Genomic DNA, 16,554 nt, shown 5'->3' on the forward strand with positions numbered 1-16,554 from the left:
TAAGATTGATGGGCACATTAGATCCACTGAGGCCTTTGAGAACCCAACCATGATCACAGGCAATGCAGCATCTCACTTAACAATCGACAATGTCCCTGACTGCAAACTTTTTACTTGATCATCATCTTTGTGTTTCTCTCTTTTTTTTAATATTCAAGAAAAAGAGTAAGTATTGTCACTACACACACAGCAAGAACTATGCATCTGATTTTTTAACTACTGAAAGTAGTATTGAAATGCATAGAGACAAATGTCTGGCAAATAGTGAGGAATGCAACAAAAGAATCAAAATTTTAAAGAATAAATATAAAAATCTATTTTTATCTAAGCATAATATCTTTAATAATATCAAAGAAGTGCAAATTAAAGGAACTAAAGCTAATTTTCTTCAAATTGTCAGCTTTTCTGATGTATACAATATTAGCCAAGTAAAACAATCATATGTTGCTAGTCCAATGTAAGATAATGTCAAAGCATTAATATTCCTTGAGGTTCTACCATGAACAATAGTTATGAACAAGAGTAAAGGAGAGATAGAAATAGTTGACTGTATAGCAAATAACCAATTGTCTTCTGTCTAGTATGGTAGCCACTAGCTACATAAGAATATTTTATTCAATTTAAATTCATTAAAATTCAGCTCCTCAGTTATAGTAGACACATATCAAGAGTTCAAGTAACCACATGTAGTTAGTGGCTACCATATTGGAGAGCAAAGATATAGAAAATTTTTGGTCCTTGTAGGTTGGCTCAGTGGTAGAGCATCGGACCAGCATGTGGATGTCCTGGGTTCGATTCCCAGTAGGGCACACAGGAGAAGTGACCATCTGTTTTTCCCTCTCCCTCTCCCTGTCTCTCTTGCTGCCATGGCTCGATTGGTCCAAGCGTATTGGCCCCGGCACTGAGGACAGCTTTCTGGAGGCTCTGCCTCAGGCACTAAAAATAGCTCAGTTGTGAGCATGGCACCAGATGGGCAAAGCACTGGTCTCAGATGATGTTTGCCAGGTGTATCGCAGCCAGGACACATGCAGAAGTCTATCTCCCCTCCTCTCATTTGGAAAAGAAGAAAAACAATGTTTTTCTATTACCACAGTAAGTTCTGTTGAACAGTGCTATCTGGACATTGTTATGTAAATAAAATACTAGGAATAAAATAATATTCTTTTGTCTCTTCCAGTTTAAAGTTTCTGAATAAATTTTCTTTTTAGCAAAAACATGAAGAACATATATATATTTGTTTGTTAAGAATTACTTAAGATCAAGTTTGGTTTGCAAATATATTTAATGATTTAGTCTAGAAAATAATATTAAATTTAAATTATATTTAATAAAATAAAATTTTGTATGCTACTGTATACTTTCTCCATGAGTATCATAGTAAAAAAAATTATAAAAATTATTGGACCTAAAGCTGAATATTTCCAAAGCAGCAAGACATCAGATATGCAAAAATATCTGTTTCATTTACAAATATTGAAGAGTTTAAACTTAAGTCTCAAAATTGAAAATTTTTAACTTAAGTTTCAAAAATCTGCCACTATAGAAAATCTAATTACATTTAATTTGTATTTGGAAATCTAGAATGACTTCAAAATTATTGTATTTATATTTTACTTTATTTTATTTTTGAATTTAATAACATTTTAATATTCAGTCTAGGTAAAAAAGAATAAAACTCCAATCCTTTAGTACTTCTTTCAGAAGTTATAAAGGTAGATATTAACTTAGAAAAATTAAAATATTGTCAAGATGTTAACTTGAAAGGCTACAATAAAAAACTAAACTTTACTGAGATTGCAAAAATATAATGGTTCAGAAATCCCAAACTCAGCGGTAAACAAAATGCTAAAAATCTCATGATTATCAGTCAGTATAATTTGAGTTCTCTTTTTTAACACCTAGAAAAATATATGAATATGGCATTAGCATGAAAAGTAAAATTGGTTTTATGAGCCATACCTCTACTCACATCTAGTATAAATATATTTATATACTCTATATACAACACAAAATAAATGTAATCTTAAATAAAGTAATGTACTTAAAAAATAAAATTCAAAATAGCAATTAATAATACTGGATATTTAAATGTTACCCCACTAAGTATATTTTGTGATAGTGCCATAATAGTAGAAAAGAAAGGCAAACATTTAATATGAAAATTTAAGAAAATGTTTAGATATATATTTTTTGCACAATCTCAATAAAACCCCAAGTAAATTTTTTAAAATACAGTTTTTCCACTAAGCACTGAGCATATGTATATTTCAAATATATCTCTGTATAGGTAGAATTATCATGTGTTATAAAGATGTGAATTACTGCTTTTCAATCCCAATTTATTTTTTATCTGCTTCATAATGCAGTTTGCTTCCCTAGTTGTAATGTATGGTGTTCGGATGCTCGTGAGGGAGCCCATAGAAAATGAGGAAGCTTTAAACCAGAGTAGTCATACTTGGTGTCCTCTACTCAGGGGACATTTGACTTAAGAAGGGCTAGGAACAATGAAAAGTAAAGAATCGCTCTCTCCAACATCTAAGTTGATATCTCAAACTTAAATAGTAATTTAAATTTAGCAATTGGTGATAAATTCACTACTTCAAAGCTAATAATAAAACTTATAAAAATACTTGCTTTCCCCTTTTATACCTTAAATGTCTTCAGTCCTTCTGGTATTAACACATCTGCTTTCACCCATTTATTGTGAGTTGATGTGTTATATGTCCAAAATATTTCTTCTTCCTTTGAGTAGAAGAAAAGAATATTATTTATTCCCCAAATCCTACTCTCATATTTACATATGTACTCTCCTAATTACATTTTAATAAAGTTTACCCTACCTGTATGATATGATATTAAGTGCTAAGAAATCTAAAGTGTTGGTGAAAAAGCTATGTGAGAATTTTTAAAAGAAAAATAAGGAAATGGACCTCATAATATTTACCAATAGGATGCATTAATTCTTCATATATCAAAATAATGAAAATGCAGAACTTAGCATAAATATGTCTTAGGTTGAGCTTGAGCCTTTCTCTGTGTCCTCCTTTTACTGTGACACCAGGCAGCAGCCCGGGAAAGTGGCCTCGAGTTGTAATGACACATGACACTCATATTTTTCAAACTCTTATAAGCATTTATCTCCTCACTTGGCTTCAGTTATTTGATTCATACCTGCAATTTTTAAAAAAAATAATCTACTTTCAACTTAGTCTCCTAACCTCTGATGACTACTCCACTTTCCAAGTCTGAACTGTTTCAAAAGATAGTCTAAATCTATTAAAATGCACTTCATTATATTACTTATTTTTATTGACCCTTAAGACTCCTACCAGATAGAAATATATGTGGTAGACATATTCTGCTCACAAAAATTAGGGGGTTATAGCTTCATATTCATTTTGAAATATCTCCTAAATTTAGTGAGCAGTATATTTTCAGCTGATAGCTTCCAGGTCACATCAAGATGAATTGGAATTATTTAAAGTTGAGACATACAACTAGTTTTTCTTCCAACTATTTCCTATATAACTTCAGTCGTTTTGCAACAAGATGCTTGTCTCCTCCACACCTGCTTTTAGTAACGGTGCCTAACAAGTTGCATTTATCATTTCCCCTCACTTTCATTTTATGAGAATAGTTGAGTACAACTGTGCTCTTTTTTCACAATGACTAACTCTGTTCTATTGAAAGAACAATACATTTACATTTTTTTGAAAAGTGAACAGAATATTTTCTAAACTTAATTGGCTTTTATACACTTAAGTTAATGGTATATTGTGTATGAAATCTAGATTTTTCTACCACTTTTCCTGTCTCATGACACAGCAATGGAAAAAAAAAAACCTAATTAGCCCCAACTAAATAAAATCAGCTTTTATTTGTCCTCACAGACTCTTACCAACTTACCTTGAACAGCTGTCAATATAAAAGAGACCCTCAGCTCAGAAAAGCCCTTCAAGTGATGTTCTAATTGATGAGTATCTGAATCAATAAGTAAAAACTTTAAAAATGCCCTTCCTTACTCCCCTGGTTGAGCACCAACAATGCCATTTTACCACCCAAGAAAAATATTTATTACTAAATATCTTAGAGATCTCAGCTTATCTTTCCCTCTTCCTGTGAATTCAATCAAAGTTAACAATTTAAGGTTTTACCTTATTCACTTTTAACTACTTTTGATTGCATGCAGTGATAGGATCATGTACTTGGGTAAAGACTTTCCATCAAGAAAAGGTAATTATGGTTTTAAGAACTGTAATATACAATAAAAGAAACTTTCTAAGGCATTGTCTTTCCTGTCTTTACTGTTTTCTTCCCACTTGCCAGCAGGAAGTTAGAAAATATATAAGAGGACCACAGTCTGGGCACTGTTCTTGGCTCAGTAACAAGGAAACACTCCTTAGGATAAAAAAAAAATTGGCTGTTGTGCCTGACCAGTGGTGTCAGAATGGATAGAGCATCAAACTGGAATGCCGAGGTTGCTGGCTTGAGCATGGGGTTCCCTACTTCAGTGTAGAATCATGGACATAATCCCATGGTTGCTGGATTGAAGCCCAAGGTCACTGGCTTGGCACATATGAGAAGCAATCAATGAACAACTAAAGTGATGCAACTACAACTTCATGCTTCTCATCTCTCTTCCTATCTCTCTCTCTCTCAAAGAAAAGGCTGTTGCTATGATTATTGCCTTAATATATAATGAACAGAGACTTAATTCCAACAACTGTTAGATGGCACAAACTAGAACTTCTATACCCATAAACTGACTTGAATCTGAGTCAATGATTTACAACTTGACTCTCGCCTGTGTATTTTATTTCTCAAGTTCTAATGTTCTTTTAATATAAAGAAAATGTCTCAGTATTCTCACTAGGTATTTCTTGATTTACTTGCACATATTGTAAGGGTTTTTCCTTCATTAGATTCATGGAAGAGGTAAATGATCATTTCATCAAGAGCTATTTTGTAAATAATAGATTTGGGATAATTTTTAAGTTTGTGATAAAAAACATCGACCTGTACTTTGAGGCAGATTTTTTTTTCCCTTTTGTGGCAGAGACAGAGAGAGTCAGAGATAGGGACAGATAGGGACAGACAGGAAGGGAGAGAGATGAGAAGCATCAATTCTTTGTTGCAGTTCCTTAGTTCATTGATTGATTTCTCATATGTGCCTTGACCTGGGGGCTACAGCAGACTGAGTGATGTCTTGCCTGAGCCAGTGACCTTGGGCTCAAGCTAGTGAGCCTTGCTCAAACCCAATGAGCTGGCACTCAAGCTGGCGATGTCGGGATCTCGTTCCTGGGTCCTCCACGTCCCAGTCCGACACTCTATCCACTGCGCCACTGCCTGGTCAGGCTGAGGCAGATTTTGCATTAGTGACATACATGTTACATGTATAAAGAATAGCACATTAAATGTCAAAAGAGATAGAACACTGTCTTGCAGAATACTAGGTAAACTAATGAATCAAACATCAGTCAACACTATGATGTATACTTAGTGGTTCAATTAATATACCACATCAGTTCTCAATGATTAACTTCTTTCTCATAATGTGGGAAATAGATTGTTGATTACTCTTTTCTTATTGTATGAGGTAGTATCTAAAACCAATGTGTTTCACTCTTTTCTTGTATCATCCCAAAGCCATCAGAAAAGTGATATTGCTCATTTTTAGTAATTGCTAACTCTATTTGACATATATTGAAACTTTAAAAATCTGTCACTGCCTGACCTGTGGTGGCGCAGTGGATAAAGCGTCGATCTGGAAATGCTGAGGTCGCCGGTTCAAAACCCTGGGCTTGCCTGGTCAAGGCACATATGGGAGTTGATGCTTCCAGCTCCTCCCCACCTTCTCTCTTTGTCTCTCTCCCCTCTCTCTCCATCTCTGTCTCTCTCTCTCCCTTTCTCTCTCCTCTCTAAAATGAATAAATAAAATTTAAAAAAAAATCTGTCACTGGTGTTCAGGATAGATTAAAATACCCCCCCCCGAATTAGAACATATATGATACAAATTTCTCCTTAAATTTAGGTTAATAACTTATTCAACATTTACTGAATATTAATTATTTGCCATGTGAAAGCACTATCATAGGACCATATATTTTTAAGCATCTTAAACTATAACATAAGCATAACAAAATTATTCTAGAGTTTCTTTGTTGAAAAAGGAAGTTGGAAATTATACAGGGTTGCAATTTGCAGAGAGGCTCCCTGGGCTTGGTTTACATGGCACAGGTAATAACTGAAAGATACTTAAGATATAAGTATTACAACATATATCAGTAAAGTTTAAACTTTTTTTTTTTTTTTTTTGGTAATATTGCTCCCATATATCTAGGAATTTTGGTGAACTACAGAAAGGGCAGGGAGATGTTTTAACCCCTCCACCCAGCACACTTAACCAAATTAGATTAAATAGATCAAATAGTTTACAGGGCATTACGCTTCCAAATCCTACTGCAAAATATGCAGTACTAAAAACTATAACATAGTTACAGATTGCTAGAAATTGTGTCTCATTCGTATAGCAAAAGAAAATGTATTAGGCTATCTGATGAGAGTATTCATCCAACTTTATGCTTTAGAACTCTGTGACTGTCTTTGAGAAGTAAACTATAAAGAAAAAGGCTGGGCATGATGAAAATGACATAAAAGGAAAAGGTAAAGGTGATGTAATAGACCTAGGAAGAAAACAAACTTTTCTTTAATTTTCAGGTATCTTGCTAATCAGCATTCTGACCCTTGAGGATTAATTATAATGGTACTTCAAGCTTCAGAAGAAAATGCTACTGATAGATAGTTAGTGGCAATTGATAAGTAACCCTTTGTTAAAAAAAATGAGTATAGTTGATGTCATGTGCGAGTTTCAGCTGGATTTACCCAAAGCATCCTGAGCCAAGGAAAATGAATTCGGATGCTTTCACTGTCTTCCTTTTTTTAATGTCAGAATTCCTGCAACTATTGTCAAATGTTTCCCATTTCTAAAATGACCACTCTTTAACCCTATGATTTCTTTACATCTATTTATAAGTAAATTGTTCTTCACAAAATAAATTCTCAGTGGCTTAAATACTTGCCCACTTGTATAGTTTTTTGTTCAAGTAATTTTTTTTTAAAAAAAAAGGTTTAGATTCGTTTTACTTATAAGTATTAACACTATAACTTACACTCTGCCTAGGGTATCATTTTTTAAATTCAAATTATTTATCTGTATTTAATCAGTAATTGCCAGCCTTTGAAATTGTATCTATAGACCAGAACAAGTAATTTGCTTCCATCATATTTACAGCATTAATGGCATGTAGATCTAAAATTCAAAACAGATCACGTCAGAGCTTCCATACAGAGATAACGAAAGATTCCCAGATAGCTCATTGTATTAGACCTATCATTTCTTTAATAGGCTTTCATGAATTTTAAGAGTTTTAGGAAATACACAGTGCAGTTATCACATTAGCTTTTGTACATGACAATGTTTCCTCCTAAACTAACTTGTTAATATTTCTTTTTTAAAGGCATGCTAAATAAAGTCAAGTTAAATACATAAAGCCTACACAACTGAAAAATAGAAACACAAGTTGTCAAGAATAGAAATTTCATTTATTCAAACGTTTTAAAATAAATGTAATTTTTTACCTTATTATTGTATAGACCTACGCTCAGAACACTGCTTTCCAGAGTGTAATAAAACTGAAGATGGCAGCTTTTGCCTAAGCAGCGACACATAGAGCTATTCAGATAAACCTTGCTGTCTAAACGGCTAAGAGTAGAAGCATGCTTAGCCCCTAGCCACATATAGTAACCTGAAAAATAAAGAAAAAAGAAATTTAGAGAAAAATAGCTATTTTCTGTTTGAACAAAATTATTTCTAAAGTTTTCAAAATCAGATGTGAATCACAAATATTTTATTTAAAAAGATACGATAGTTTGTAATAATTACATCAATTACAAATGATATTTTCATTTCCACGTGTGCTCTCTAAAATGTATCAAAATCTGCTCCTAATTTCTGAAATAAAAGTTTGATAATGCCCTCCATCTGAAAAACCAATAGTTTTATAAAAAACTGGTATAAAAATCTCTATACTGGCCCTGGCTGGATGGCTCAGTGGTAGAGTGTTGGCTGGGCATGTGGATGTCCTGGGTTCAATTTCTGGTCAGGACACATAGGAGAAGCAACCATATGCTTCTCCACCCCCCTTTCTCCCTCTTCTCTCTCTTCTTTTCCCACAGCCATGGCTCGATTAGTTTAAGCACATCGACTGGGCACTAAGGATGGTTTCTTGGAGCCTCTGCCTCAGGCGGTAAGAATAGCTTGGTGGCCAGCAGCCCCAGATGGGAAGAGCCTGGGCTCCAGATGGAGGTTGGCCGGTGGGTTCTGGTCAGGGTGCATGCAGAGTCTGTCTGCCTCTCACTCTCTCACTTGAAAAACAAAGAAAAAGAAATCTTTATACCACCAAATTATCATTTCCTTTTAAATATGTCAATGCAATCTTTTTTTAATCAAGAATTTCTCATCCTCCCAAAATTCTTTTCCCTTTGATTATTTTTCTATCTTTCATAGAAAAACCTTTATAGTTTGACAGAATATAAATTAAAAAGCCTTCTTTTTTTAGCCAAATTAAATGGAATCATCAAACATCTACAGTCGTACTAAACTATACCTGTGAATTTTGCAGTACATAAAAATATTGTCAAAAGCTTTTTCTCATCTGATGCTTACAACCAATTTGGATTCTTTAACTCAACAATATAAACAGTGCAAAGATACAATGATATTTTTATAAATTTACAACCTTAATTTTTAAAAATAAAGTATTTCAAATACTTTATTTTTTATAAATTAGTAAATATTCTTGCAGCTTCTAAAAACTGTAAGTTTAAATTAAGTGAACTGTTATTTACCAGAAATGTTAGACTTTAATCAAAATAGCACAGTAAGTAAATACTTGGCATCTGACCTATACACAAGTAATAATAAATGTAAAATGCATTTTTACAAAAGCAGAGACAGATCAAATGCCATCTTGAGAGAGAAGGAAGAACCGATATTCTAAGTGATGAGCTGCGCTGAAAACACAGAACTTGGGCTTTGGAATGAGAAACAGGTGGTGGTAGCTTGACTTTTAACTAATTTAAATTTTAGAAAAGCTGGAGAACAATCCATTCCATGACCAGGGATGGGAACTCTGCTTATAAACTGAGGTGGAAAATATGCCTATGGTCACCATTTCAGGCTATGGATGGCTATGAGACAGGATGTGTAAAACTCCAAGCATTGCCATGAAATAAGAAACACTAATTTAGTATTGTTATTCAGATAAGGTATTGGAGAGCTAAGTAATGCTACAACAAAATCACAGAGTAAGGAGGTAGGTACAAAGAAAAAATCAGGCAAGAATGGAGGAAGGGTAAAGAAAGCATAAGTCTACAGTAGATATCAGAAGATGAAGGCCTGACCAGGCGGTGGCACAGTGGATAGAGCATCAGACTGAGACGTGGAAGACCCAGGTTAGAAACCTTGAGGTTGCTGGTTTTAGCAAGGCTCACCAGTTTGAGCCCAAGGTTGTGGCTTGAGCAAGGGGTCACTCAGTCTGTTGTAGCCCCCGGTCAAGGCCACATATGAGAAAGCAATCAATGAACTAAGGTGCTGCAATGACTTGATGCTTCTCATCTCTCTCCCTTCCTGTCTGTCTGTCCTTATCTGTCCCTCTCTCTGTCTCTCTATGTCTCTGTCACATTAAAAAAAAAGACAAAGGACTATCTCCATGTAGTTAAAAATGAAATAAACAGACTTTTATTCTAAAATTGTATGACCAGGCAGCTTATTATTTAGGTGTGAGGCCAATTAAAAAATGTTTGAAGTTTATAAATACTGAGCTAGTTCATCACCACAGATCTTTTATAAATAAAAGAACTTTTAGTTTAAAAAGTGAACCTTTGCAAGAAGGAAAAGGAAAAGGCTAGGATGAGCCCTGGGCAGATGGCTTCATTGGTTAGAGCATCATCCTGAGAGCAGAGGTTGCTGGATCAACCCAGTCAGGCACATACAGGAGCAGATCAATGCTCCTGTCTCTCTCTCCCCCACCTTCCTCTCTCTCTGAATATCAGTAAATAAAATTAAAAAAAAAAAAAAAACTTTGAGAGGATGAAATAAAAGAAAGAACAGTGAGTAGAGAAAATAAGAAAATATATCATTGTAATAATTGAAAATATAATAGCTTCAAAATATATTTATTTAAAAGTGTTTTTGAAAATATTAAACTATAATTCAAGTCCAAAAAAAGGTGTTAAAATGATAATTAAATTATGTCAAGTTCCTTTCATTTCAGAGACAAATATACTGAAGCAATTTAGGTTTTGTTAAATAAATTTAATATTAAAGCTATATGTTAAAAATATTAAATAGCCATTAAAATATAAAATATATAAATTAAAGCATCTAAGCCAGTGAGAAAAAAATTTAAATAAAAGAACAACCAAATACCTTAACAGACATCTAACTGAAGAAGATATACAGGTGCAAAGTATGTATATGAAAAGAGCTCCAACTAATATGTCATTAAGAAAATGAAAATTAGCCTGACCAAGTGGTGGCACAGTGGATAAATCATCATACAGGGATACAGAGGACCCAGATTCAAAACCCCGAGGTTGCCAGCTTGAGCACAGGCTTATCTGGTTTGAGCAAGGCTCACCACCTTGAGTCCAAGGTCGCTGGCTTGAGAAAGGGGTGATTCGGTCTGCTGTGGCCCCCTGGTCAAGGTACATATGAGAAAGTAATCAATGAACAACTAAGGTGCTGTAACGAAGAATTGATACTTCTCATCTCTCTCCCTTGCTGTCTGTCTGTCCCTATCTGTTCCTCTCTCTGACTGTTTCTGTCAAAATAAAAAAAAAAAGAAAGAAAATTAAAACAATAAGATGTCATGACACACCTCATAAAATGGCCAAAATCCAAAACACTGACAACACCAAATTTTGGAGAGAATGAGGGGCAACAGAAATTTTATTCATTTCTGTTGAGAAACACAACAATATGGTACACACTTTGGAAGACAGTTTGGAGGTTTCTTAGAAAATTAAACATGCTTTTAGCAAATGATTCAGTAATCATCTTTCATGGTATTTACTCAAAGGAGCTGAAGACTTAGATCCACATAAAAACAGGCACATGTATATTCAGAGTAGCTTTATTCATAGGTGAGTGGATAAATTATAGTACATCCAGACATTGGAACACAGTGGTCCCTTGTCTATCACAGGTGTTAGGTTACAGAACACCCCGCAATAGGCAAAAATCTGTGAAGTAGCGACCTTATATTTTTTTATTATTTATATATATTTTAAGACTTATATACTCTCCCCACACTCTTATAAACCTTTCTCACATTCATAAACACTTCCTGTGCTTATTTTACAGCAAAAATAATTAAAATAATAAATATATAAAATATCTATATACTGCGAAATCCTGTGACATAATGAAAAATCCATGATACAAAATTAGATATATACAATTTAAAAATCCACGATACAGTGAGACCGTAAAAAGTGAACCATGATATGGCAAGGGACAACTGTACTCTCAGGTGTTAAAAAGACGTGAGCTCTCAAGCCCATTGAAGGACGTGGAGAAACCTTAAATACATATTACTAAGGAGTTAATCTGAAAAAGCTATATTATATATGTGACTCCAACTAGATCAGTGGTTCTCAACCTGTGGGTCGTGACCCCAAAGCGACCCCTGTGTTTTGGTCGTTTGACCCCCGCCAGGGTCGCAACCCACAGGTTGAGAACCGCTGAACTAGATGATACTCTGGAAAAGGCAAAACTATGGATATAATAAAATCTACATGGAAGTAGATTAGTTTCTGCTGGAATTAAATTTTAAATTACAAATTTTTAAAAAGACTAACAATACCCCTCCAAAAACATTTTAGAAAAAGACAAAGCCACGTAAAGAAAAGTACACAGAAATCACAAACATAGTGTTAGAATAAGAGGATGAAACTCATGGACAATAAATACTGCAGTGATGGAGCTAACAGATTTGCTAAAACATTTTTTGGTTGTTCACACAAAATCTATTGTCTCCTAATAAGAAAATAATAAAATTTAAAAAAATTAAAATAATCTAGTGTATTTTTTTCTTTATACTGTTAGAAATTATTTTTCTCGCCTGGCCTGTGGTGGCGCAGTGGATAAAGCTTCGACCTGGAAATGCTGAGGTTGCCGGTTCAAAACCCTAGGCTTGCCTGGTTAAGGCATATATGGGAGTTGATGCTTCCAGCTCCTCCCCCCTTCTCTCTCTCTCTCTCTCTCTCTCTCTCTGTCTCTCTCTCTCCTCTCTAAAATGAATAAATAAAAAAAAAAGAAATTATTTTTCTCACTTTCAATACCTATGGCATAAAATTGTTTCTATAAAATATACCCAGTATATTCATGAAGACCCCCAAATAAATGCCTTCATACTAGTAACAATACAACCAAATTCTAAAAATAATATATAAAAGATATTATGTCTTATTTCCTACCTTCATCATCACTACTTTTATCCTGCAGAGGTGTAGATTCTAATGCAGGAATTTCTCTTGCTTTTGTTCGCATCCAGGAAATTTGCCCAGCAGGTGCTTCTGACGCCCAGTCACACATGTCAAATTCAAACCCACAGGGCTGACACACTGAAAAGAGGAGAGAAAGACCTTGGTGAACTCTCATCATCTATGAGAGTGGCTACTACCACAGTTAAGTGTTGCAATGAGGCTTAAATACATACACATATAAACACACACACAAAAGCATACCTGGACATTTTAATTAAATAAGCCTTATAGTGGACCAGCAACTCTATTTTTCAAGTTATTCAACTGACTTAGATTGGCATTCTCAAAAATGAGAACCATTGCCATAAATAATGAAAAGTTTCTATCTTTGGTGTTGATTTTTTTTTTTTTTTTTACAGAGGCAGAGATAGACAGGGACAGACAGACAGGAACAGAGAGAGATGAGAAGCATCAATCATCAGTTTCTCGTTGCGTGTTGCGACTTCTTAGTTGTTCATTGATTGCTTTCTCACATGTGCCTTGACCGTGGGCCTTCAGCAGACCGAGTAACCCCTTGCTGGAGCCAGCGACCTCGGGTCCAAGCTGGCGAGCTCTTTGCTCAAGCCAGATGAGCCCGCCCGCGACCTCGGAGTCTTGAACCTGGGTACTTCCGCATCCCAGTCCGACGCTCTATCCACTGCGCCACCGCCTGGTCAGGCGGTGTTGATTTTTTAAATAGTATAATATCTGACCTTGGCTACTTTATGGAAATAAGTTTGCTTATATCATTTGAGGAGCCACTGAGCCACTTCACCCACAGGTGTTATAAGGTACCAAAAACTACTGAATTAATATTAATATTTTAAGAGGCTTGGAGAACATTTTATTAATTTGGGTTAAGGTGTGCAGAGAAATTGTGAGAATAGTCTCTGTACTATGTGATTGGCATAACCAGGATGGCCCTTGGCATTGTATTGTAAATGAAAAGGGAGGAAAACATGGATCCCCAGACATTCCACCACACCTGTGGGGAAAGGGGTGAATGGCTAGCCAGATGCAGGGAGACAAAAGCCCAAATAAACCTTTTCTTTTAACTATGAGCCATTTGCGGGTATTTGTCCCCACGGAAACTACCTCTCCTATGTAAATGCGTGTAGTTAACACGTGTGACTCTGGACAGAGAGATAGCAGATGAACACTAGATAATATGGGAATGCCTTTTAATATGTAAAAAGATATGTTTCTGCCATTGTGTTGACTTGTAAATTTTGTTTTCTCCAAAAGGATGTATGGCTTGCAAATTGAACATGGTCCTATCATGTTAAAGGACATATGACTATAACCAATAGTAGTAAAGGGCTCCTAATTACAGTTTTTGCTTCTGTACTTCCCACTTACAAAACTATAAAAACCAAGTATAACAAAGGGCCGGCGCGCACTCCCTCAGACCACTTTTGGAGGAGCTGCCGCTTGGCCAAGCTAGACAATAAAGTTTTGGTGTGTAATCGACGGACTTTGTTTGTGTCTTCAATGTTTCGGGTCCCTCCAGATTAGGCTTAACATCATTGACTACTCAGAATCACACCAAAATTTTAAAGAAGAATCATTGCATATATATCTACAGTGGTTTTTAAAGGAACTATTTTACAAAACAACATCAATGTAAATTGCCATATTTAATATTGTTCACTTGTTAATAAATTCCAATAATATTCCAGCTAAAATGCCAGCAACACTGCAGCTAACATTTGGGCATGAATTACAAAAAGGCAAGTGAGTATCTGATATTCCCATTAGTGATGAGTCTCATGAATGGACAACACGCCAACAAATTGGACATGTCAATTTAATACTTACACCTTAATTCTTCAACTGTAGAGTCAGATCTGCAGAGATTTGTACCAGGATGGCAGAGTTCTTTCTTAGTATCCAATACTTCCTGACATGGTAAAGTTTCATCTGATAAATTTAAATTGGCAAGAGTGAGATGCAGAAGTAGTTAGGAGACATATATTTCTTAGAACATGAACACTTGCTCTACAACCTCATTATGATGGCATCACCCTTTGGGGAGAGAGAGAGAGAGAGAGAGAGAGAGAGAGAGAGAGAGAGAGAATAAACCATGACAATGTTTCTGAACTTTAATCAGCTCTCAGTGGTAAAGGCCAAAACCAAATTTTCCAACTCCACATAAGTAATCTGCCCTAACGTGAAAACTAAGAACCTATTATTTAAAAGAAGAAAAATAGTTCATGCATACAATGTAACATATGGTGTCCTCTTTAACTAGAAGCTGGATCTGCCCTGAAACTATTTTCACTGCTGCCCTCTTTAATGATGGATGTTTTCCCTCCCACATCCCCCTCAAAGTGGTCTGTATGGCCAATAGTTGCTGCCATCACTGCTGCCGTCACTGCCAGGTATCTGCAAGTTCCCATTAGATTCGGACAGATGGTAAAGAAACAGCAGAATCAAAAACTGGTGGGCCATTGCCTCACACCAGCAGGCAAGTAAATACACAGGGCACCAAAACCCACTCACACATTCTCCCGTTCCACAACCAGGAGAATCTTTTCTGTTTTTTTTTTAGAATTAAAGGCCCCCCCCACCAGTTTAAGTCACCTCTCTGCCCAAACTCTCTTCTCCTTCAGCACTCTAAAATCTTGGCTGCTGCTTCCCTCAGCACACTTCCTCCCTGCTCTCACTCTGCAAAAACATGGCCTCCTTCTTTTTTCCTTTCTTCTTAAAACCTTTTAGTGTAAAACCCCTCCTCCAGCACACATTAGCATAACAAAGCTCCTTCCCAAGCAGGAAGGTAATTAGCACCCTTACCTGCACAACATCATTCACGTGGGCAGTGGCCATTTTTAACAATAAAAGTGAGCAACTCAGAAAATACAAATTTTACAAACTCATTTTCCCAATTGTCCCTCCTACCTCAGTTTATACTTCCAGATAATTCTCACTCTCACTTTCCTAAATACTGAAGTTTTGATTTTCTTGACATCAAAGAGCCAGTTTGTTGCAGTCATCTATGGACACTGGGGCACTGCCATTCCTCTGAGTATTATCACTACTAACGATTACATTTCCTTGTGATCTAGTCCACAACCTTCATCCCTATTGTGCCAGCTCACTCCTTCTAGTATCTCAACTGTAAAAAATTTTTTACAGCATCATGCCCTACCAGCTAATGGTCCTACCATCTTACCATTTCCTTCAGTCCTCTGTCATGTCCTCTTTCCCTTCTTATAGATGTAAGATAGCCCCTCATCCCTGGCCCTTCTCAGGCTTCCCAATACTCTAAGGGCAAAAACTGGTAAGTACAACTCTCCATATAGTCAAAGGGCTGAACAATTAGCTTTTGTAATTATCAAGTAAGTGCCTTACATTAAGCTTTTGATTGCTGAAGCACCTATTTCAAGGGCATTTGTTGGTCAAATAAGTTTGTAAAATATGATTTTTATGTTTGCTTGCTTATAGTTTGCATTTGGGGCTAGGCAGTACCAGGTATAAGTGGTCTGTGAAACTGCAAATTATCTTCCTGCTTAGGAAGGACCATTGTTTTGCTAATGTTTTCTGGGGGAGGATTTTGATTGCCTCCAGCCTGTTTCAAAAAGAGAAGAAGAGGCGGAAAGGAGCTATGTTTGCAGAGAAAGAGAAGGTGTGCAGATGGGGAACCGGAGGTGAGGGGCTTCACGAGCTCCACTGAGACTGGTGAGGCCTTTGATTCTAGGAGGAACTGGAGAAGATTCTCCTGGTTATAGAGCCAGAGAATGTGTCATGGCTTTGGGAGCCCTGTGTGTTTGCTTGTCAGCTAGACAAGACTTGAATAAAGGAATAGTCCATCATTTTCTGGCTTCACTGTTTCTTTACCATCTGTCCGAATTCAATGAGAACCTGCAACGTGAATGGCCACAACGGCTGCGACTACTGGCCATACAGCATCCATCTCAAATAAACACATAGCCAGGTACAGAACTGGATAAAGATCCAGGCAGCCCC

The 16,554-nt window shown here is 35.9% G+C and overlaps 1 protein-coding gene across 6 annotated transcripts in view; it reads right to left on the reverse strand.

Annotated features, from left to right (window-relative positions):
• Positions 1-16,554, reverse strand: part of MALRD1 (MAM and LDL receptor class A domain containing 1) — a 794,026-nt gene that overhangs the window by 698,420 nt on the left and 79,052 nt on the right. For all 6 annotated transcript variants that reach the window (XM_066232773.1, XM_066232772.1, XM_066232769.1 and 3 more), the window contains exons 6-9: positions 14,407-14,508; positions 12,541-12,687; positions 7,639-7,805; positions 2,650-2,742 (exon numbers count right to left, since the gene is read on the reverse strand). In XM_066232773.1, the coding sequence (XP_066088870.1) occupies positions 2,650-2,742; positions 7,639-7,805; positions 12,541-12,687; positions 14,407-14,508 (509 nt within the window). The remainder of the gene's footprint in view (positions 1-2,649; positions 2,743-7,638; positions 7,806-12,540; positions 12,688-14,406; positions 14,509-16,554) is intronic.

This window comes from Saccopteryx bilineata, chromosome 5 (genome assembly GCF_036850765.1).
Source record: "Saccopteryx bilineata isolate mSacBil1 chromosome 5, mSacBil1_pri_phased_curated, whole genome shotgun sequence".
NCBI classification, from domain to species: domain Eukaryota; kingdom Metazoa; phylum Chordata; class Mammalia; order Chiroptera; family Emballonuridae; genus Saccopteryx; species Saccopteryx bilineata.